Here is a 25,267-nt window from a genome sequence, read left to right on the forward strand (position 1 = left end):
CGTGGTATCAGAAAAACCCACATCCATACTGAACATTATGGTGAAATTCTACTGCATTCGTATTCTTCAGAACAATGCTTACACAGTTGTAAAATTCCAATTCTAATTTGGCATCGTTTTCCATGCATACCATAATCATTTCCAACATGCTACCTCTCAGTTCTAATTAATCTGATATCACCCTTCTCTCTGCACTGCATGACTCCAAAACACTGAGATGTTGTGCTTCTACCTTCCTCCTTTTCCTCCTCTTCGTCAGTTCGGTTAATGTAAAATAAAGCAAAGAAAGGCAAGCAATGCTCTCCAAACCCCAGCCAATCTCCAGAGCTCCTGCCCACTCCTATCTACTTCTGGAGGGAAACTGTTCAATTATGTGGGTCTAAGCTGTGAGAAGAATAGGCCTATTACTTGGGTCTAACCAGCAGAGGATATAACGGGCAGAGTTGGTGAGTGTTACGTAACTGAGGCTGGATACAAAATGGGGAAAGAAAAAATGAATTTCTGCAAAGAAAGAAAGAAAATGGCGGTGAAGGAGAGAAGCCCACATGATACAGAGGGAAGATATAAGGGCTAGGATCGAATAGGCCATGGTGTGGTGTTCCACAAACACACTTAGCCTTGGGGATCAGGGCTTTTCCTGACACCCACCATGAAAACTGTTCCTAGAGATAGCAAGTTCTTCCAGAACAACCCTTGTGGTACAAGGGGGACTTTAGCCCCCTCTGACTTGTGCACAGGAATGCATCCTGCTTCTACACAAGGCTGCTTGCATCCTGGCTGGATCATGGATTCCTTGAAAGAAGAGGACAAATGCGATGAGAAGCCATGGTGGCTTTCTTCCTACCACAGAAAACCACAGGCAGTGCTCAGTTTAAAATATGTCAACGTGCCTTTTAAAGCCAACATTTTTTCACAGTAGTGAGAGGCTTTGGACCTGTACATTTCTGAACCTACTTTTGCCTCTGGTGTATTATTATAATTGGAAATATTCCATATCCCTAAATTTGATGAGAGAAGAGATATGAAGAGAGAGCATTTCCTTCCAACAGTGAGGGGAAGCTTTTATTTCCTCCCAGGCTGAAGGGGAATTTTCACCTTCCTTCAGACTCTTCAAAAAGGTATCTTCATTGAGGTTCAATAAATCAAAATTTATATATTACAGAACATTTAAAAGCCACACAGTTAATTGATTTAAAACATCTTTTATCTCTCAACAGCCCTAATTCTCTTTCTTGCAATAATTTTCTGCTACTCTCATACATTTTCTCCCTCACAGGACTTCGATTCCTTTCGGGAATCTCATTCTTTCCCATCTTCTGCTTCGAGATGGAAGGAAAATGGATCTCAAAGCTGCAGGTAGAACTCACTGAAGGGAACTAAGCTTCCAAGGTGAAAAAATGGAGGGACAAGGGAATGGGCCCTATACTGCTTAAGACAAATTCTTTGCTAAAAGCCTGGTACAATCTCATGAAAGAAAAAGAGCTGGAAAGCATTAAAATGTGAATTTAGACCTTCTTTCACTTTCTTAGCAGATCAGCAAGTTCTATAACTTTCATTATATCAGGAGAAAGTAAAGGAGCTGGCAGGAAGCAATGCAAATGTGATCCATTTGTAAAAAGAAGTAGTTCATTTAGGACTCTTTTCTTTTAATTCAATGGTACCACTGATCTTCAAGACATCTCTCAGGCAAGGGAGGGACGTGACCTAAATATGGTTAAATTAAAATAATAGGTCAGTTTAAACAAAATCTGGAAGCATCTGACAGCTTTCAAATAGCCTAGTCTTTCTCTACACTTTAACACTGTTTCACAGCTGGAATGAATAATAAATATTTATAGGTCACCCTAAAACAGAGGTTCACTGGGTGACATGCAAGATAAAAACAAGGTTAAAATAATCATAATTACAATTAAATATACAGCAAATAAGATACAGGGCCAAAACGAAGTAAAGAAATCCACTTTAAAAACAACAGAGGAGCACAACTCTGCAGCATGAATTAAATTAAAAATGCAAAGCAGTATATTTACAGAACTACTTAAATTACTTCTCTCTGATGCCAGAAAGGTATTAAAGCAGGTCCCATACAAATCTCCAGAGGCCACTACTGAAAAGGCCCTTTTTATGCATAGCCCCAGCTGTACCCTTAAGCTGTGGGACTCAAAAGGACCTTGGCTAATGACTTCCAAGGTATGGACAGGTAATGTGGGGGATGGCCCCACCCTGCTCCAGAGCCAACCCAAAAGCATAGCCAGGTAGCAACCAAAGTCTCTTTCTTTTTGTCTATCTACCCACCACATCTCTGGTTAGAAACAGAAAGATCCGAAACCAGTTAGAGAAGCTTAACTGGATGACAGTATGAGGGTACAACGGTAGCTTAGGGGGGGGAAATGGTTCTTTGCCAGCATTACTGCCATGCTTTAGGCTGGATCTGTTGATCTCAGTATGGATGTTGAGATCCTCTGGAAACATTTTCTTGAGTGTCTTGAACACAAAGTCCAAGACCACCTCCATTAGCTCAGGTTGGGAGACCAATGAACACCTGGGAACTCATCAAAACTATTTCACAATAAGGAAAAGGACTACTGATTTCACCGTAAATTCCCTAATTCACAACTGTTCCTTGTTTGCTATCTGCTACAGTCCTAATATAGGGTTGCTGTACGTCTGAAATTTTCCAGACATAGCCGGGATTGGGTCATCATTAGCAGTGTCCAGCTGGGAATTACTGGGAAAATCCGGGTGTATGGCAACCCATGTTGGCAGTGTAGATTTTGCTGATTTTCTGTAAAAATAGCTCAACAACTTTTGTGTCCAGATTTTCACCCAAGTGTGATGCTCCTTCTAGTGTTCCAATGGCCTGTCAGTCAAGACTGGCTTCCTGATGACATGGCCAAAATAGGATTAGGAAGCTTGTTCCTCCTAAACATATTAAAAGGCTAGGATCAAATTTGTAGAAGAACAGGTAACCAGGATTTTTCAAACTCTTCCTTATGAGTCAAATCTACTTTCTCTCTTAGAGGGAGAGTTGTATGGAGGGGAAATATTGTGCTGTATTTATTTAATTAATGAGTAAGTTACAAAGGCCACAATAGTCAAGGTGAACATGTGTGCTACCTAATAGGCTCCTATGTATTAAAAGCTATTAAAGCCCATTTCCAGCAGATATGCAAAGCAATCTCAATTTTGAGTATTTAATATTTGTACAAACATTTTTCTAGACAGATGTGAAAGGCACTGCTCATGTTAGAAAAGTTTCACATGTTAACAAAGTAGTTTGCCTTCTGTGACAAGAGAGAATATTTTCATATTTCCAATGTTTTTGCCAGTCTAATTTACCGTTTCAGGTTTCAAATGCTGGAAGCAAAGGGGCTGCAAGGTAAAGCCATAAGAACTCCTTTCCCCCCATTTTTCCTGGGCTGAAAAGGAGATGAGAAAGTTCTGTTTCAAGCAAAACAGAGAAACACAGGAAGCATGAGACACTTCAGGCGGTAATGCCTGTATCAGAAATCATAATACCGAACAAAGAAGTATTAAAATAATTGTTTACCAGTATTTTGTGGATTTTAAGCATCCACTGCATATCTGCTGCATAACAAGTGGGTTTTTAATATTTTGCTCCATTATTCTGTTCTGTTCTATTCTATACGGCAGCCCAACCTAAAATGTCACACAAACTCAAATGCAATGATGAGAATTTCTTGGGCCACAAGCTCATTCCCTCCACTTAACAACTCTCTCATATCCCACTTTATACAACAACTTGCATTTCATAATCAATTTCTGCTTTTGCTGCCTCCTCCAAATCTAAATTTGGATTCTGAAACAGAGAGTGGCAATATCTCTAGGGAACTGAAAAAACTTGTTTGTGTTTATGCGCATGCGTGCGTGCACACAGAGAGTCTATTCAGGACATACGTTGTTTTGCCTAGCTCATGTGACTTGGCTCTGAAGAATGCTAGCATCATTCAAGTTATTTGATGGGAAACAGTAAACAGCCAAATTAAGAATCCTAGATAAGCAAGAAAGTAGCATGCTATAAAACACTTTTTCTGTACAAAACTATATCCTTTAGAATTTTAGTACTTAAATATATGCAACATAAAAGACACCCGGCTATTTTAAGCAACCAACACTTGCTCTGAACAAAGCACAACAAAATCCACAACCATTGATTTACTTAGCAGCTTGTGTTTTACCAAATGAAAATATCCAAATTAGAAAGAAAGCAATTGAACCTGTAAGCCGGATGAAAAATTTGAATCAAATTGTCTCCTTGAAATGGAAAATAGAGGATTTTGGTTATCCGGCACACAAAGATTCAAAAGAAGTAAATAAAATTCATGTGAATCATATTCACGACACATTTGTGTGAGGTTTGTAGCCGATGGGCTGGATTCAGCTAAGGAGTTCCGGTAGCTGGAGCCTAGCACAACTTCATAAAAAAAGGTTACATTGATTGTGCTTGCTCACCAGCATTAGCACAAAACCCAAGTTTGCATAAAATAAACATACCAATTTTCCTTTGTCAGAGTTTGGAGAACATACATACAGAGACAATTTAAATCAATTTAATTTTCAGTTAGAAAATGATTCTGAAGCTATTTCTGTGCTGTGATGGAAGCAAACTAAGGATGCATGGAAATGCTTTACTACAACCCTAAAAGGGATATGGATTTATTTATTTATTTATTTATTTTACTAGCTTAGACCCACACTTGCAAAGGGCACGTGCCATGAAATCAACAGCTTAACTGACCAGCCTTCGCACTCACTGACACTTCAGAAGCATCTTGGCTGAAGCATCTACTAAATCACAGAGCTTATTCACTACTCTGAATCATGCAAAGACCCTTCATCCTATGTAATCTACATCTCTACCACAAAGGATGTGATTTGCTGAAATACAGTTTGCAGCCAAAGAACCAGCTGTAACCCTACTGATCCTTTAAGTAATTTTATTTGTTAAATATTTATCCTACTTTCCCCCCAGGAACTTTCCACACCATTGAAGATAAGTGAACAAGACACACCCCAAACATTCTCTCTTAATACAGAAGATGGTGTTACCGCATCAGACGGAACCAACAAGGAGACTGTTCCCATTCATGCCTCTTGTACCACTTCACTGGTTTGTTGGCAAGTATTAACTGCCAAATCCTCTCTGCGTTTATAACAAATTTCAGGTGCCTCAAGTAGAGCAAATTTCCACAAGACTGGCTGAGTCCCTTCTCTGCTGGCCAGACCCTCTCCTGACACTCCAGAGATAGAAATAATAAATTTTCCCAATGTCTTTGTCTCTGCCCATGTTGCTGCTTGTTTACCTGTGCTCCAACAAGTCCCAAACTGTTTGTAATATCAGCTGTAAGGTTAGTTGGAAAATACATTTTCTTTTTGCGCCATTTCGGATGAGCTCTTTCTTGCACATGCTCTTACACACAGCTCAGATTTGGCATAAAATTGTACTGGCAGTTCTACCTGCAAGTCAGCTGCACAAAAGCAGCCTGCCGTACCTTGCAAGGAAGGTAGCAGCACGTGCCTATTTATAACAGGGTTTAAGCAGGAGAATTTTCGAATGGATTGTGTCCATCTTCTAAAATGGCTCTAAAATAGAATTAATAATAATGGCTTCTCCAAGAACGCTGGCAAGTTTACTATTGTGAGAATACTATGGCTTTGTACATGTTACCTTTTACACTGGCTCCAGGGTGCTCCCACTGATGCCTTTTGAATCCATGTACAGTACACACGTTACCCACTATACAGATTTATCCTGTAGTTTCTTAAGAAATACTACACTGTTTGGTGTTCTTCCCCTCAAAACAGCTTCAATCTGAAAGGAAAACCTAAGTCACATTCATTCTGCGTTAAGCTATACATCTAAAACAGTCATTGTGCACATGCAGATGGCAGCTTCATGAATAGGAGTACGGAAGGTTGCAGGGGAAGGGAAGGTAAAGGTAAAGGACCCCTGGACGGTTAAGTCCAGTCAAAGGCGACTCTGGGGTTGCGGTGCTCATCTCGCTTCCAGACCAAGGGAGCCGGCGTTTGTCCACAGACAGCTTTCTGGGTCATGTGGCGAGCATGACTAAACCACTCCTGGCGTGATGGGAGCCAGAGCGCATGGAAACGCCGTTTACCTTCCCACCACAGCAGTACCTATTTATCTACTTGCACTGGCATGCTTTCTAACTGCTAGGCTGGCAGGAGCTGGGACAGAGAAACGGGAGCTCACCCCATCGCAGGGATTCGAACTGCTGACCTTCTGATTGGCAAGCCCAAGAGCATGGGTAGGCAAACTAAGGCACGGGGGCCGGATCCAACCCAATCGCCTTCTAAATCCGGCCCACGGATGGTCCGGGAATCAGCATGTTTTTACATAAGTAGAGTGTGTCCTTTTATTTAAAATGCATCTACAAAATCTACATTAAAAAATAGGGTTTTTTTACTACTCTTAAAGCTGGTCAAAGTACAGTCCAGGAGTTACATTATTCTTATAAATAAATGAAAAATTCTAAACCACCAGCTCATTTTAAAAATTCATGGGGGTGTACAATAAAAACATTAAAACATCATTAAATATAATCATAAAGTAAAATACACAAATATCTGAAATCTACAGGGCACAAGTGCCTGTATTCTTCAGTTTCAATGAGACAGGGACACCTGACTCCATCTGGATTGCACCCTTGATCAAACACTGATCACAACAGGGTAACTAGAGTTGTGGTTTAATAAATATTAATATGATTGTGATCATCCAAAGACCTTTAAACATCTCAGTCAGCCAGGTTGATATGCTAACAGAATTGGTTAAAGACCTTGGCTCTTTGGAAGCTTCCACTGGAATCTCTGACTACCTTCCAAAAGGGACAAGTAAATGGGGGGGGGGGGAATACTGATGGAGCAACATTCCTGCTTCCTCAACTCACTCGAACATCGTTGAATATTAATTGTTTTCAGACAAGGAAACCTGCTGAAATAGCTAAGTGTGGGCCAAATTCAATAAACCAACAACAGCCCCTAACAGCAAATGCTTTGCTAAGATAAAATTATGTTTAATTAAAGAGTACTGATCGCTTTTAATGAAATGCTGAAACCACCAAATGAGCTTGGATATGTAGAAACAAGCAGTTGCTTAAGCTCAAGTTTTTGGTACATAAAAGCACAGAGGGCAAAAGATGTAACAGCTGAGAGACTCTCAAGAAGCATGCAGTCTCATTTCCATATGGAGGAGGAAAAAAGTGTGCCCATGAATACATTTATTTTTGGAAAATTAATCTGTTAATTATTTTTCCTGCTGCAGGGCAAACTGGCATTTGACATCAATGTGCTTTACTCTACTACCAACTTTCAAGATTTCATCAAGCTGGTTACTGCAAACCGCTCTATGGCAAAGCCTTATGTGGCATTTCAGCTGAACTGACATCAGTTACTTTTTATACACTGCTATGCTCTGCTTGACCCCTAAAATTTACTTAAATTAGTTTTGCAAACATTACTCCTTTAATCACATTCTCCCTTAACCAGTGTCTCATATTTCCCATTCATTGAACACTTTGTTCTCTTCTATAATGGGTACCGGTATATATGAGGCTCTTTATGAGGAACAATTCAAACAGATTTTACTCATTCACATCCAAAAACTGTAACAAGAATATATATATTTCCTTCCCCTCTATCAAAATAAAATGAAACTTACTGAGAACTAAGGCCATTGCCTCCTGAGAGTCACAACAAAACTGCCCTGCTGGTTCAAACAAAGGTTCCAAAATTCTGTGTCAGGCAACGGACATTCAGATATGCACCCAAATCTATAGGGCACAGTATACCTGAAGGAGCGTCTCCACCCCCATCGTTCTGCCCGGACGCTAAGGTCCAGGGCCGAGGGCCTTCTGGCGGTTCCCTCATTGTGAGAAGCAAAGCTACAGGGAACCAGGCAGAGGGCCTTCTCGGTAGTGGCACCTGCCCTGTGGAACGCCCTCCCATCAGATGTCAAAGCGATAAATAACTACCTGACATTCAGAAGACATCTTAAGGCAGCCCTGTTCAGGGAAGTTTTTAATCTGTGATATTTTAGTGTATTTTTGGTTTCTATGGAAGCCGCCCAGAGTGGCTGGGGAAACCCAGCCAGATGGGCGGGGTACAAATAATATATTATTATTATTATTATTATTATTATTATTATTATTATTATTATTATTATACTTGGCAGGATATCACTTAAGCAACATACAGTGGTACCTCGGGTTACAAACTTAATTTGTTCCGGAGGTCCGTTCTTAACCCAAAACTGTTCTTAACCTGAGGCGCGCTTTTGCAAATGGGGCCTCCCGCTGCTGCCACGCCGCCACTGCTCGATTTCCGTTCTCATCCTGGGACAAAGTTCGCAACCCGAGGTACTACTTCCAGGTTAGCGGAGTTTGTAACCCGAAGTGTTGTAATCCGAAGCATTTGTAACTCGAGGTACCACTGTACAATATATCATACATGTATACTTCAAGATCCCCTGAAATGCCTTATACTAAAAGGCTGGTTTCGCTACACAACTTCCACTTTTTTGCAAGAATTGAGGTGGGTTGTCAATTACAGACTTAGCTTATTTTCTATCTGTGTGCTTCACTCCCTATTATGCCAAAGAGGGATACCACACCCTTGTGTGGTGGGCAGGCAAGAAACAACCTGCTAAAATGTCTTTAGAAAAATCATATGAAAAAATATCACTTCGGCCAAATACTTGAAGAAGACCCCTAGTTCAAGCCTTTAGGGCCAGGGCATGGGCTGAAGGCACATGGTGCAACAACCTTGCTGAAGCTATAGACCCCCCTGGGGCTCCATCAAAGAAGGGTAAGATTACAGTTCCCAAAATTGATTAGGAATTGTGATAACTTTTATTATAGTCAAATATTACATCAGAGAAAGTTGTTTACCAGTCCTTGTATTGTATTGCACCTTTTTTGTTCCATATCAGCATCAAGTTCAAGTACTTCAGTAGCTATAATAGCAGTTACAAAATGAGTTAGATAAAATCGCTGTAAGCTGTTTTGGTGATATGGATGTTTAATCTGAAATCAAGCTAGATTTAAACTTGTTGGTGTCTCTGACATCTTCTCTCTCTTACATCATGGATGTTGGCTTGTATTATGGATGGATGTTCTGTACAATTTTTATTATTATTATTGCTACAAGTTTGTCATGGCCTTTGGCCAGAACAATAAACTTATGAACCAAGAACTAAGAACAATTAATTGCTATATTTTCTTATTGCTTAACTACTATGACAGCATTACAAAAGCGTTCAGGAAATCCTACGCAAACTTGCACTTGCAGTGTTCTTGCAATCATGTTGAATAGATGCCTGCCATTTGTTCTCCTCATCAAAAAGCCTGTTTGCTTCTCTAAGCCTCCTATAACATATTTGTAGAGTTAAGAAAATGCACTGAAAATTGCATATACAAGAAAAATAGGATAAAAATGCCAAATCTCTACAGTAGCATAGTTGTAATTAAATCATTATCTGATCTGGATTGAATGAGGAAAGGCTGAGCAACTTACAGACACACTGTACAGCAAATAATAATAATAATTATTAATAATAATTAAATTTTTATACCACTCTTAATCTGTAGATCTCAGGGCAGTTCACAACATAAAAATACAGTCTAAAACACAAAACACATGATAAAAACAAGAACACAAAAAACCAAAAAAAACACAAACCAATAACACCCCCTCTCCTCACTCCCTTCCACAAGGCATCCTACAAAGAAAAATTCATAACCCTTTTTAAAACTAAGAATGCCTTAAGAGCTTTGTAATTATTCTTGTAAGGCTTCTAACTTAGCAGCATAGCTTGTATATTACATTGAGACCATTTAAATGAGTCCATTATGAAGCGTATTTCACTTAATCTTGCAGAACCTTCCAGTCTATATGGAAAGTTATTCAGTTTGGGACATGTAAGTGTACAAATCTTAGCCGTGATCAACTACCAATCCTATGCAGATTCAGCCATGGCAGCACAGCTGATTATTTATATCATAGGGCACATGTGGAGGTGCCCTACACAAGTGAAAGAAGGGCAAAAGATTCCTGCGTTGCAGGAGGTTGGACTAGATGACCCTTGTGGTCCCTTTCCAACTCTACAAATCTATCATTCAGCAGCAGCATCTGGTGATCTTGTACAACCCAGATACTTAGAAGAAAAGGAACTGAAATATTATGGAAGGGAATAACAAATTCAAGAGGAAGAACCTATTTAACCAGCAATTTTGACACAATTAAATGTGGGTTGTTTATTTTGTAATATAAATAGAAGCAAGAAACATCTAGAGCCATCAGAGTGACATGATTTCAAATGGAAAGTATGTTCCAAAATACCAAGAATGGGACTCAAAATATGGATTATTTCATTGTGTTACTGCTACCAATGTACTCTCTTTCCCTTCCTGAAGGGAAATTTCAATTCAAACTCATCGTTTGGAATTCAATTAATAAAGATCTAAAGCCGCAACCAACAAACTGTTTAATATGGAACAAGCCCAATGCCTTTCATGGACATTCTGCCAAGTGAGAAGTTTCTGGATTGCACCTAGTCCTCTCATAAGATCAAATTGGCAGACACAGCATGCATGACAAGATAAAAGTATCATTCAAAACCTTTTCGTGAAAATTGGAATGCCTCTCCTGTGAAAGCCAAGAGCTCTAACATCTCCCATTGCCTTAACAGGGCAGAGCTAATTAGTATAACAAAATAGCGCAGCATGGGTGGTCAAGGATATAAAAGTCCAGAGGCAATTAAAACTCTGGTGTGTGTGTGTGTTTTACTTTTTTAGTTTTACTTTTATGTGCAATCCTCACCAGAGGACTGCACATGCAAACATCTTCATATCAGTTGTTGTATAGGAAACCACCTTTGTCTGCATGAAACCAGAGAGACATTATTTCTGAAAAATTGTTTTTATGATATTCACATCACCGCTTTCAATTGTCTGGTTTTTAACCCCGTATCCAGGTTTTCCAGAAGCTGTATAGTACATACAACCTTTCTATTGCTGCTTTAATTGTATTCCGCTTTGACTGACTATATGTGGCTCTTGGCAGATACTGCAACTAAAAAAAGATCACAATCTGCATTTCCCATAAGTACTGCATCAACCCAGAGAATTGCTGTAGGCACTTTATTATAGCCATGGTCCAAAGTGGAGCTAAAGGTGGGGAGCCCATGGTGGGGCTCAAACCCATGGCCCTGAGATGAAAGTGGAGCTAAGTGCACAATGCCTTCTTTTCCATGGGCATGCATGGTTAGATTTTGACCCATATGAGCCCCAGATGTTAAAAATGTCTTATATTTGCAAAGAATAAACCCTCTGTGCTCCACACCACCAATGAAATGCCTCTCCAGAAGGTCAGAGGACCTCCTGAACAGAATGAGATAGAGCACAGAGCAATGCGGGCGAGAGGGGAAGCATCCAAAATTGGGGGGGAAGCACCTTGCATGAGGAAAGCTCTGCTTGCACATGCTGCCTCCACCCAACCTTGGGTGATTCCTCCTTCCCACTGCAGCTCAGGATAATTCCCCAACTTCTGGAGAGGCTTTTCAGGAAGCACAAGGGGGAAAAGAATGCAGGAATCCAAGTCGGTTACTCCTCCTATGATACTTCAGTAGGACACATGACTTTAGAGTGTTATCACTGCTTCTTAAGTAGTATCCAACTAGAAGGGTTTCTTTCATAACCTGACTGCAACTGAGGAGACGGACACTCTATGCCACAAGCAGTTAATTTCCACAGCAATCTTCATGCTCCAGTTTGTTTTCTTCCCCACATAATACTGTATTCATCACTACGGAGATATCTTCCATTATTAGAGCTTTTGTTTTTGTTTTGTAAGCAGTGAATCTATGCTAATTCAAGTTTTAAAAAAGTAAGAAATCCAAGTATGTGAACTGATAAGGAGAAAGCATTTGAAGTATGTAAAATCATGGAATCATAGAACTGTAGAGATGGAAGGGTCATCTTGTCCAACTCCCTGCAATACAGGAATCTTTTGACCTAAGTGGGGCTCAAGCCTATGGCCCTGAGATTAAGAGCCTCATGCTCTACCAACTAAGGTGTGCAAACATTAATGGTGGAAAGAAAGATAGCTGTAATTGGACGCTATGACCACATTATATCTGTGCTTCATTAACTCTGCTGGCTCCAGTTTATTCAAGGCTCATTTCAAAGTACTAATTTCAACCTTTAAAGCCCTTCAGAGCTTGGGACTGGGATCCCTAAGAACCAGTTGCCTTCACATTTACCTGCTCATGAACTAAAATGTTCGGCCATGTTCCTTCTTCAGGTGCCCCCGTTACCCAAGGCCTGGGCCCAGGGGAAAGAGTACTATTGGACAATGGCATCCAATCAATGACCTGCAAAGGCCTTCTTATGTTCCCAAGTTCCTAAACCTTCTCTGCATTTCTGTTATGCCACGTTGCGTTTATTTTATAGATTGTAATGGTTTAATACTTGCATTAATGTATTTGCTTTATTGAAACTTTAACTTCTTGTAAGCCCCACCCCCCTGCAAATCTGGCGGAAATGCAGAGAGGAATATCACATAATGAAACAAAATGCACTGAAACTGCTGGCTTACCATATACCGGTAAATCAATTTTGGGTTCTGGAAAAGCATACTATGTTGTTTCATCCATACATTTCCTCTCTATATCCAGTGCCACAAGAATAAAAAGTATACTTTTGGAGCTCGTGTGCTTCTGCAAAATTTAATACTATCAAACCACTAGTACTATGGAAGTCGTTGTATATGAGGGACCCAAATGCAACAGAAGCTCAACATTCATTCACAGTATTATTCCACACTTTTGCTCCTACTGTAATAATTCATAGACCAACACGTAGGTACAAACTCCTCCAGAAGCCCAACCCTGTGGTGTAAACCCTTGTTCACTATTCCACACTTGGTTATACTGAAACCAAACCATGCATAGTCATCATGGCCCTTCTCCAATAGTAGTCAAGATGCTACAACAGCAGTAAGCAAATGCCATAGCAGATTGAGGCATACCAGCGGTAGTTATTTGCCTGTTTAAAAGCCACGCTTTAAATCATTTCACATACTAGAATGTCAGAGTGGATAACCGCTGCCCGAACACCACTCAGAATCCTCCAAAGTCAACCACAGGTTCAGGTAATTGTGACCTCCCGCTTTACAACAGAAATGCATAATTTCCGTATTGGTCTTTAATGAGGGGACCACAGACTTGAAAAGAGGAAACAATTACCCTCATTAGAATTTCGCCCAAGCATGAGATTTAAACACAGGCCATGGACCTGCCAATGGGTTTAGGGGGTCTCTCAATGGAGATAAAATTGCTCTGAGGATGGGGGTGGGGAAGACCCAATGACAACATCGGTCAGCTAGAGACTGTGCTTTGTCTTTAGAAAACAGCTGTCTAATATAAGGAATCTGTAGTGCTCCCATTTGTACATAACATACGTGCCCGGACACAGCACGATTTCTTTCTTTTGTTCCAAAGCAGTCTTTCCTTACTTCTGAAGACTTTCTTGTCCAGTGAAATACAATGCACCACCATGGAAATAAGGGGTGGACTTTGTTTAGCGAAAGTACACTTAAAGAACAAAAACAGCGACAGCGACAAAAAATAGGCTCTTTCATGCACATGCTTCCCAAAGCTCATGTGCAGACACAACTTAAGTCTTCACATATGTTCATGTAGAAAATACCAAAACAACCTTCCAATAAAGTGCACAACAGTAAAAAAATCCATCTATCTGCACAGGTTCATGTAAGTCATCAACGTGTCACAGGTTTACTGAAAGCAGGGTGTGGAGGGATTGTTTTGTAGTTTACAAAAGCTTCCAACCCTGTCACCTGCTGGGCTGTCTTCTTCTTCTTTCCTTCTTACAAAAGAAGATTCTTTCTGTATTCATGCAACCAAAGAAGGAACTGTTTACAAGCCTGGAATAGAAAGCTTTACAAAGCCTATGAGCAGGGATTTTTTTCCCAGCCGGAATTTGCTAAAGTCCGGCAACTCTCAGGTGGGCACCATTGCCATTCTAAGAGAAGGAGGGAGGTGTTTGTAGTGAGTTGCAGCACCTCTTTTTCTAGAAAAACAGCACTGCCTATTTGGTTGCCATCTGTAAGCAAAGCAAAATAAACCAATGGCATCTGCTTTTCATTTCTGCCTGACAAGCAGTACGATGCTAACCACGCTACCACGGAACAGTTCTTCACGAAGCTTACTTCCAAGCGAATGTATTAAAGCTTGGAATGAAAAAGCACCGAGCGACACCAAAGCCTGCATGTGCTTTCATCAGCAAAAGGTGGTTCAATAACATTGCCTATTTCTTACTCTAGATTAGGGGACCGGAGATCAAAGGATGTCTCATTAAAGCCAGAGAAAAGAATAACCTGAAAGCAGATGCAGGAATAAAAACTTCTTCTTTGGGGCATCACAGATAAGATTATCCTTTAGGAGATTCCGTTTTCCAGCTTCCCCAAGAAGAAGACCAAATTAAAGGCTTGCACCCAATAAACTATCAATGCAGAGGGAGGGGGGTGTTTCGGAAAGCAAGCTGAAGAGATGTGCTAATCCTACTAAGATTGAAAGCCTGTAGTTCACATCAGTCACCATCTGCAAAAATTCATATTACAGTAATAGTAAAATACCTACGAACAGTAGTTTCTAACCAAACTCTTCTAATAGTCATAGGCATGTGCCTGTTTGTCTTACACTTGCACACAAACACACAAATAAGCTTATGGTGGGCTGCAGCCATGCCAGATACTGGTAATGCTGATAATCACAATCTAACACAGAACTAATCAGCTTGGGCTTGAAACAGAAATCATAATTCAAATTGGGACCCGACACTAATCATTTGATGTTCACTTGAAAAGATTAGATAGGCTGCGCGAGAACATTTTGGTAGAAGTGCAGATAAGAACATGGGGAACGGGAATTATTGGTATTTACTCTGCCTGTAATGCTTACGGAAGCAAACTGTTTAGAAAAGCGGTACTTCAGAATGGCTATTTAGTCTGAAATTTACAGACAGCACAGAAAACATTTTCTCACAGAATATACAATATCTTTCCCATCATATCTATCCTCTGGGCAGTTCTTGTTTTTCATTGCAGGAATCTCACTCAATTTTCTCCATTATAGGATGCAATCCAAGGTACACTATACATGCAAGAAGCCAACTGAAAATTATCACTGAGAAGGTTTGATTCTCCTCTCCCTGGCTTGCTCATGGCTGTCTCAAAATGGAGGTCTCTTGGAAACAAAAAGGTACGCAATCTGGAATAAATGTAAAAAAAGGAGTTGGAATGCCGTCTACATAAGAACAGGCCCAAAAGCTGGATCTCTGCCTAGAAAACTCTGTTTAGGGAAAAGTGTGCCCCTAGATCCTGTTGGAATTATCTGTAATGGGGGGGGGGGTAGAATAACAATAATATAATTACTACTATATTAGACAGAATTCTGGAGGTATACTATATTAAACACATACTCAGTTTGTACTTTAAAAGCTATTGGAGTATATAAGAAACATCTTAGTGCAATCAGATATGCTTTGCACTTGGCACAAATTAACTTAATGAATCTAACGAGGGGGACTTCTGGAATAGCCATTTTTAAGACACTGTAGTAAGGCAGACAATATGTCTTCACCAACAAATGCAGAATCATAGAGTTGGAAAAGATCTCAAAAGTCATATAATCTGTCTCCCTGCTGATGCAGGAAATTTGCTGCCACAGCTTCCCTCAGAGGGCATCCAGCTGTTGCTTAGAAATGTCTACTGAAGGAGAGTCCAACAACTTCCAAAGCAGTCCATTCTCCTATTTAAAAAAACAACAACCGCATACCATCAGGAAGTTCTTCCCATAGTTTGGCCTTTTCCATATTTACCTACACAAATACAGTGGTACCTCTAGTTACGAACTTAATTTGTTCCGGAGGTCCATTCTTAACCTGAAACTGTTCTTAACTAGAGGTGTGCTTTCGCTAATGGGGCCTCTTGCTGCCGCTGCTCCACTGGCACACAATTTCCGTTCTCATCCTGAGGCAAAGTTCTCAACTCGAGGTAGCTCTTCCAGGTTAGCGGAGTTTGTAACCTGAAGCGTTTGTAACCTGAGGCGTTTGTAACTCGAGGTACCACTGTATTAAGATCTGCTTCAGAGGCCATGCTCTAGAAATGTGTCCAACAGCACAGTATGGTCTTTTCAGCACCGGGGAGAAATTTCTGCTTAACCAGACCATTGGTACGATTTATGTAGTATGGGTCTCTCAGTTTTTAAACAGGGGGGTGTTCAGTGTGCTCTTTTTTGTTGTAGCTAAGATTTTATATTCTATTATTATTATCTTATTATTATTTTCCAACCAGAGATATTTCACGCAGGTAGTGAAAATAAATAAATATTTTAAAACCCTTTCTTGTATTTTGAAACTGGTTGTTGTTATTGTTGTTGTTGTTATTGTTGTTGTTGTTGTTGTTGTTGTTACAGTGGTACCTTGGGTTACAGACGCTTCAGGTTACAGATGCTTCAGGTTACAGACTCCGCCAACCCAGAAATAGTACTTCGGGTTAAGAACTTTGCTTCAGGATGAGAACAGAAATCGTGTGGCGGTGGCGACGTGGCGGCAGTGGAAAGCCCCATTAGCTAAAGTGGTACCTCAGGTTAAGAACAGTTTCAGGTGAAGAACGGACCTCCGGAATGAATTAAGTTCTTAACCTGAGGTACCACTATATTGAGTCTTACGCCCTGGAGCAGCAAGAGAAAACAAATTTGATTCATATGACAGTCCTTCACATATTTATTTTATTCATTTCATAAAACTGATATACCACTTGATTGTAAGGAAGATCCTCAAAGCTGTCTATGTATTTGAAGATGGCTATCATGTCACCTCCCAATCATCTCTTTTCCAGGCTAAACATACAGAATTCCTTCAATATTTCCTCAAAGGATTTGATCTCCTAACCCCTCATTCTTTTTGTTGTTCTCCTTTGGATGGGTCTCAGTGCATCAATATCCTTCTTAAACTGAATAGAGTGGGGCCATTACTACTTGTGAATTTATATATCTTCCAGTTTTCTCCCTTCCCCCCTTCCCCCTCATGGTTTTAACATGTAAGAAGTCCAAGGATATTTTACACTACAGTCATCATGCCACTGCTAAATTCTACTGCTGTTAGCTTACTTGAAGGCCTTAGAACCAAAAACGCAATATGAGGGGATGCGGAGAGTCAGAAGGCAATTGGGAGTTATGGTGTTTAATTATCTCTCTTTTGTTTATTTCTGCTATGACTATAAGGGGATGTTCCCTAACACATCAATGCATGCAACAGTACTGTACTAAATGCTGCAACTTGCACTAATTTCACAAATCAGATATTGCATATATTAAACCCTCAAATAAACATATATTAAACATATGGACCCCTTATCTGCAAGTGAAAGAAGAGCAGCCGATTTATTTTCCTAACTAACAAATATTTTTGCACCACAACAGTGATGGGTAGTATCCAACTACTATGTCATATTCAGAACGGACATATTCAAATCAACGGAATTAAGTTAGTAATGACTACCTTAGGTTGACTTTCAATTAGTCTTCTCTGAGTGTGACTTAGTAGACTTAGAAGTGACTTAGTAGTCACACTACCTAGTATTTACATAATGAAGCATAAGACATGATTCTTTCTCCCATGAAAAGAGAGGTGCTTGGACTCCAGACAAGGTTAACAGCATACTTTAAAGAGGAAATTCATCAGACAGAGTGTCCTCCACTTTTTGTTTTAAATCAAGTAAGGGAGGTGGGGGTCATTGAAAAGGAGAACCGGAATTAGAGTTTGAACTTCAAGCTATGCAGCCCTTCATTTTATTTTCTCCCAATTCTAATTCAGTGACCTGTTACCCTACACATCTATCCTAAAGATCCTACTTTGCAAGCAAACACTGCCCTCTTGTGCACTAGCATATTGAGCAGAAGGATTTTGTATGCTTTTTAAAGGTAAATGAGTAATGCCAACAGTAGATTTCTATATATTCATCCATTTTTGTTTTAGGCAGCAAGGAATATGTATTACAAGTTAAAAACAGACAAAACGCAAAACAGAAACTCTGGCCCAACCACAGTGTTGATAAATGGGAAATGCATTTTACAGCCTGCTTACTCTAAAGTGTGTCTGCACAAGATTGCAACAGAGCAGAGCAAGCCTATGTGTGATTACTCAGAAACAGGTTTCACTGCTGTTCATTCACTGGGGCTTACTCCCCTGTAAATGCATTTAGGACTGCACTCTTGAAGAGGTGTTTCATTTCAAAAAGGACTGAACTAAGCGACTGGCAGAAAACATGAGCTGGAGTGGGTTATGATTTCCACAGAGAAAATTGGCAAAGTAGGGTGCTTGACCACTTCCTTGCCTGTCACATTCCCTCTGCAGTCTCCTCAATTTTAGATGACAAAGAGTGAATTGAGAACAAGTCAATTTGGGAAAGGGGTACATGGAAGGCAAAAGCAGAAGGCACAGGGAATTAAGGACACATGCTATCACTCACCTGAAAAATCACACTCCTTCTACACTGTTTTTCAGGAAATAAACAGTGACTCCATTTTTAAGTCCTGTGTTTGCTGCCTAACAACTAGTTTGGTCCTACAGAGGAATGCACATGTTTATTTCTCTTTTTTCCAACAGTTCTCTACATAGATCTGCCTCCAATCAGAAGCACACTGAACTTGTTTCAAATAAACGCCTTGAAAATGTCAAATGGCACATTAGCAGAATTTCAGACCTTTTTAAAATGATTTTTTCCATTTTGTTTTCAAAGGTAATACAGTGGTACCTCGGGTTAAGAACTTAATTCGTTCCAGAGGTCTGTTCTTAACCTGAAACTGTTCTTAACCTGAAGCACCACTTTAGCTAATGGGGCCTCCCGCTGCCGCTGCGCCACCAAAGCACGATTTCTGTTCTCATCCTGAAGTAAAGTTCTTAACCCGAGGTACTATTTCTGGGTTAGCGGAGTCTGAAACCTGAAGCGTATGTAACCTGAAGCGTATGTAACCCAAGGTAGCACTGTATTTCGCTAGCCCATTTCTTCACACAGACATTTTCTACAGATGACAATAGATATGCTGCCTTCTACTGATTTGGACCATTGATCTATCTAGCATAGTACTGTCTATTCTGATTGGCTGTTGTTCTCCAGGGTTTCAGGTAGTAGCTCTTCCCAGCTCTGATCCTTTTGCATGCAAGGCTGCAAGGCAGATGCTCAATCACTGAGCTATGGTCCTTCTCCATGAGACATATTTTACAGTTCCAGTAGCCTGTAGAAATTTAGTCTATGCTGAAAATGCAAAAAAGGAGCCTAAGATGGGCCATTTTCATCATGATGCTAACTACAAAAGAAGAACGAGATCAGCTGTTGCCCTTCTCTGTATGAGTGAGGGGGACGATTCCATCATTTCTAACACCCTAATTATAAATGATTGGATATGTAGGCCAATAATGATTTGATTAGGGAGGACAGTTCGATAGGCTGAACGCAGGTATTTAGATAAAACCAGGAAGCCTACTATGGTAATCTTACAAATAATATAAATAAGGGGGGGGGACTGAGGCAGTAGTAATAACTCCACAATTTTCTTGATCTTCCATGACTTTAACAGTAGTTATTTGCATCAGCAAAATCCACTTTTGCTGTATTCAGCTTCTCCTCCTCCCCGCCACTCCCCACCAGCCCTTGCAAGAGTTCAAAAGTCTTGGCCCTTCAATGTATCAGGTATGAATTAATACCCTTCCTTAAAAGAACACAGCAGCAAAGTGGAAACAGACACTTGTAGGCAGCCGTCTTTGAAACGAGCTGCAGGGACAAATGGTGACAATGAAGCTCCGGTCAAAAGTAAAAAGGTCAAAGGTTCAGACAAGTGTAAGGAATTACAAAACTACAAGTTCGTCTCCGTTCCTCCCACAGGTTTAGACAATCTGGATCAAGCAGGAGCTTTCGAATTAAAACACTGAAAGTCTATTCCGGCTTTCGTACTTCCATGAAGAACAAAAGGCAATATATATTCTTGATCTCCTCTTGCAGAAGCTCTCTCGGCTAATACAAAGTCAGCAAAAACAACGGGCATCTTAAAAACAGTTTAACCTAAAACAAACAGTTCCGCAGGCAGTGCTCTGTGTGTGGGGGGCAGGAGGGAAGAAAGGGTAAGGTGAAGTAATCATGTTCTCCTGTATTAGTGCGCTGACCCTTTGTAGGGCATGAAATTAACTATCAGCAAGTAAAAAATCTGCTACTTGTTAAACTACTTTGCTACGCAGAGTGGCCTTAAAATAAAATATGGGGATTGGATTTCCTCTGAAAGATTAACTTGTATAACCTCTCAGCAGGCTTCCCCTATCACTGAACTCTAGCAGAAACTGCTCAGCACCTAATTGGAGAGATGCAGACATTTTGCAAGAATGTGCAGAACAATTATGAAAACGGGACTGGCTAGAACACCTTACCTTGACAGTCATGCCTGGTCTTGGAATACACTTTAGCACTGGCCATTTAAAGTGTATCTTAAAAACAAACAAAAAACTTTGATAGACATGCAGTGAAGAGGAAACTGGAGTCCAAACCCACCATTTAAATCCAACCTTGACTACCAACTTAATCTTACCGCCCAACCTTTTAGAAATGTCAGGGGTGGAACGATCTGTAGCATTCTCTATTCCTAGCATGTAGGTAAAAAATTATTTTGATTTAAAACATGATATGCTTTGTTTTCAAGGGCAAAGTCTCTAAGAAAAATGTAAGCACAGAGAATGAAATATGACTTCCATCTTCCATTCCTCTTCTGTTTTGTTACTGTTCAAATATTCTGCATTTATTAAAACATAAAAGTTTTATCCTTAAGTTTTAGTGTGTTCTCTTGCAAAGTACCTACAAGGTCAGATATTGCCCAGCATAATAGGATTGATCCTGCTATACAAAATTCATTTAGCAAAACTATCTTGACATAACGTTATTTTATCGGATATAATTTTAGTTTAAAACTTCAAGCAAAAAACTGCCACCCTGAGAAGCATTCATACAATTCAACCAACTTGTGTGAGAATGTGATTGAACACCTATACACAAAAACCTTTTAAAACAAAGAACCTTTAGTTCTATATGCAAAATAAACAATCTTGACATCCCGCTGAAAACCAAACAAGCTATTTCTCTATAAGGCACATCAGATTACGGGCATCTGCATTTAAGCAGGCCTTTTTCCACCAATGAAGTAACAGCAATCTTCATTTGATGAAGTGCCTATCAAAAATGTTTCACAACACTGATCAGCTTTGGTATACAGATTGCAAAACAGATCGTGTCATTCAGAACCAGGACTGAAATGGAAATATAATTTTTAAACAGGTGCCATCTCTATTATCTTTCCAGAACCAATTGAAGACTTTCCTTTTCCAACAAGCCTTTTAAGTGAAGATTTTTATCCAAGTCTGTATTTTAAATAAACTTTTATTGTTGATATTTTTATTGTTAAATTGCTTCAGGATTTTTCACGGCAAGCCACTAATAAATGAAACAAACAAACTAACAAACATCCAGAACCTGTATATGCATGTAAATATAATTTTTAAAATCTCTGGTTGCTCCACCTGTGTCTGTGATCAAAGTAGTCATTTTACTGAAGTGCCACATTTTACTGAGGTGCCACATTTATTTGCACCCTGCCCTCTTGCCGGAATAGCAGATTGGGTAGCAGAAAAACCCCTAAAGATCAATATAAAACCACATCATACATCACCCCTCACAGCTGAGTAAATTTCAGAAAAGGGCTGAACACTTGACTGAATCATCCGTGTTTTTAGCTGGCAACGAAAGTGCTACAACAGAGGAGCCAGATGAGTATCAAGGAGCATGGAGGTCCAAAACCAGGGTGCCACCATGAAGAAGGCCAGACACAACAACAAATACAATTCTTCAAAGGCGAAACACTGAGGAGTGCTTCTCTAGACAATATTAATTACTAGGCAGAACAATATCTTACCTTTACTAATCACTTTATGCAGAATGAATGAATGAATGAAAATTGCTGGATCAAGGCCACAATCCCAGAACAATTTATCCCTCTGCCTTTAGCAGGGCACCTTGCAAATAACGAATGTGGGAAATGCAGCCAAATTCACTTTCAGGACATTTTTCATGCTACCCTAAACTGTGCATCTTAAAACCTGCCAAACAGAATGAATTGGAAAAACACACACTCACAATAGTAACTGGAGAGCTTTCAGGCACAATTTCCTTTGCTGTCAGTCACAAAACACTATTTTGTACAAGGAAAGGAACTATACAAGTACATTAAACATTAAGTTTAAAATTATTTTAATTGCAATTGCTTTTTGTTCTTATCAGCCATCCACAGCCAGCCATCATCTATGCTCTATTTTTGTAAAAGAGAGAAATGTGCTTCACTTTTACACGTAGTAAGAACCTCACATGCCAATTTGACTACCAAGTGTGTGGTGGAGGGCAACTTTTTGCACTAACAGGAGCACATTGGGGAGAAAAGCCTAGTCCTCCCACCCATACCCAATTTACCTTCCTTCCTTGCACAGGCATGCAAGCAAGCCACACATTCAACCCTCTCCACCATAACATCACAAGGGCAAAACGGCTCCTGCAAAAACAACGGCACAGCAACTTCCTCCAACCACTTGGCGAGGAAGGTTTGCTATTGCAGGTCCTGCCAAGCAACCAGAAAGAAGAAATGCAAACGATTGCCTCTGCTTGCTTGCTTGCTCACTCTGTCTCTGTAAGTGGTGGAATGACAGGGAGCTTTGAGCTGAGGGGGACAAGGAGGTTGAACCAGTCCCCTACCACAATCAGTATACAGTCTTTGCAGAGCACAGGCAGGCAACCCACCCACCCCTGGCAGTTCTGCCTCTGTCTGCCTCTTACCTCCAATAATGGTGCGAATAAGGGAGGCATGTCCTGGGCAATCCACCAGGGTCAGTTGGAGCTCGCCAGGCTCGGTTCCCAGGTGTGGAGGCAACTCTGTACAGAGGCAGGAGAAGCCCAAGTCCAGGGTGATTCCCCGAGCTCGGCTCTGCGGGGCTCGGTCAAAGGCAGCAGTGGAACCAACAGTGCTAAGGGCCCGCGCGAGAGCAGTCTTGCCACTGTCGATGTGGCCCAGGACACCAACATTTATATTCAGTCGATGAGAGGTGCTGGGCTTTGGGACAGGGGGAGTAGCAGCTGCACCGGCCATGGATGTCTTGAAAGCAGTTCTTTTCTCTTTCAAGGCAGTCCTGCTTGCAACACCACCCCGTGACAACACAGGCCAGGTTGGGACTGTTCCAATCGCAGGAAACTGTAAAACAAACAATAATTTTTAAAAGTGGTGGGTGAGCTGTGGGAATGAGTAGGAAGTTCTGCTTCGCTCTGCTATAAGGATCCTGAATACAAAGCAGTTCCCCAATGACACCCAGCTGTACAAATTACCTTACATTCTCTCCATATTCTAAAATGAAATGCCACATTACTATGCACACAACATCGACCTAGACTGGCCTTTCCCAACAGCCCAAGAATGCATGGCCAAAGGATGACGGGGACTGCAGCACAAACCATTTGGAGTTCCTCTTAGAGGAAGGACCATAGTTCAGTGGTGGAGAATCTTTTTATTCTCAGGTTCAGTCTCTGGCATCTCCAGGTAGGGCTGGGAATGTCACCTGTCAGAATGTTACTGGCAGTCTGAATAGATAATACTGAGCTAGAGGGACTTATGGTCTGATCTAGGCTGTGTACACATTAGTGGCTAAAATGCAGCGAGTTCCTTTCCCCCTGCTGCACTTCAATTCACATTTGCATGGTGTTGTACACAGCAGAGAGGGGGCAGGGATGTCTTCACCCAATGCACCATTGTCTTTTTCGTAAAGCAACCCCTCAGCTCCTATTCATGAGGTTGTCATCTATGCATGCGCTGTCATCCGCACCTGTGCAACAGTGGTCTGCAATGTACACACCTCAGCCTAACCGCAAAACAATTGCGGTTTACACTTTAAAACCAGGTGGAAGCTGGAAATTATTTTCCAAGAAACTGCAGGATAAGAATTGTGTGGATGATGTCACATGTACAGACGTCTTCAAACACCAGTGGTGTGGGTGCATTAGAGCAGAAGGAAACAAGAGTGTGTACACAGTGTCAGTCTAAGGTGGCTTCCTAAGTTTCTTATTTATTTAAATTAAACAACATGCACACCGCTTAACTACAAGTCTCTAAGCGGTTTAAAAATACAATTTAAAAAATCACTTAAATCTATAAAATGAAACTTCAGTCAAAAATGCTAGCTGGGGAAACCCAGCCAGATGGGCGGGGTATAAATAAATTATTATTATTATTATTATTATTATTATTATTATCATTATTATTATGGCTGGAATGGGGGGGGGGAATGCTGGGCACCAGATTGGGAAGTGCCGTCCTCAGGTGCACTGTCAGGGCTCGGGAGGCGGGGAGAGACCCTTACTACTTTCTCTCCCGCCACCCTTCACCCTTACCATTCAGGTAAAAAAGGGGGCTGGTTTTTCTTTCACGCGTTACAATGATTCATGTCTCCTCCCCCCTCCCACCCTGGAGGTGCAGAAAGGGACTCCCATGGGGCTTATCCACCCGGGGCTTTCGTGTGCATTGACTGTGCACTGGAGGCTGCCTGAGCCTCAGTTTTGTGGGTGTCCTCATCACGTTTCCCTGATGCAGCATCCAACCTCATGGTTTTCTGTTTTGGCTTTTCTTCTTTTTTTTTTACAGTCAATTCGGATTCCCCTGATCCCTGGGAAAATCCGAAGTTAAGGCACACATACAAACACACACAAATAAATACAGCCCTAAATTCGCTTACCGGCCACGCTCCTGCGGTTTGCTTTCCCTTGCCTAAGCCTAATCTACTCACTCAACCCTCCGCCCCCAGCCCACGCCCCCTGCAGGCTTCTCACTCCTCTTCCGCCCCGCGTTGCCTCCGCTTCCGGTATCCCTGCGAATGCACCCGCCCGCTTGCTGGGAAAGTAAGTGGCAGCGAGAGTTCGCCGCTTTTGGCTCACAGAGGGTTAAAAGAAGCGAAAGAGGCGGATTCCTAGAGAGGAAGGAAATTGGAGGAAAGGGAGGGGGAAATAGGGTGTCCTCCAGAGCAAAGCCTCCTCCTTCCTCCCCGCCCCGCCCCCGTCCTGTCTTGGAGACGGAGCT

General features: G+C 41.0%; 1 protein-coding gene across 4 annotated transcripts in view; it reads right to left on the reverse strand.

Moving 5' to 3' along the window:
• EEFSEC (eukaryotic elongation factor, selenocysteine-tRNA specific) overlaps nucleotides 1–24,953 on the reverse strand; it is a 153,722-nt gene extending 128,769 nt beyond the window's left edge. For 3 of the 4 annotated variants that reach the window (XM_079964555.1, XM_079964556.1, XM_079964557.1), the window contains exons 1-2: nucleotides 24,927–24,953; nucleotides 22,984–23,395 (exon numbers count right to left, since the gene is read on the reverse strand). In XM_079964555.1, the coding sequence (XP_079820681.1) occupies nucleotides 22,984–23,293 (310 nt within the window). In that variant the 5' untranslated portion in view covers nucleotides 23,294–23,395; nucleotides 24,927–24,953. Of the gene's footprint in view, nucleotides 1–20,540; nucleotides 20,598–22,983; nucleotides 23,396–24,926 lie in introns of those variants that run through there. The other variant, XM_079964558.1, reaches the window with a different exon arrangement.
• Between the last annotated feature and the right edge of the window lie 314 nt (nucleotides 24,954–25,267).

The sequence above is a fragment of the Podarcis cretensis genome (genome assembly GCF_951804945.1).
Source record: "Podarcis cretensis genome assembly, chromosome: 2".
Lineage (NCBI taxonomy): Eukaryota > Metazoa > Chordata > Lepidosauria > Squamata > Lacertidae > Podarcis > Podarcis cretensis.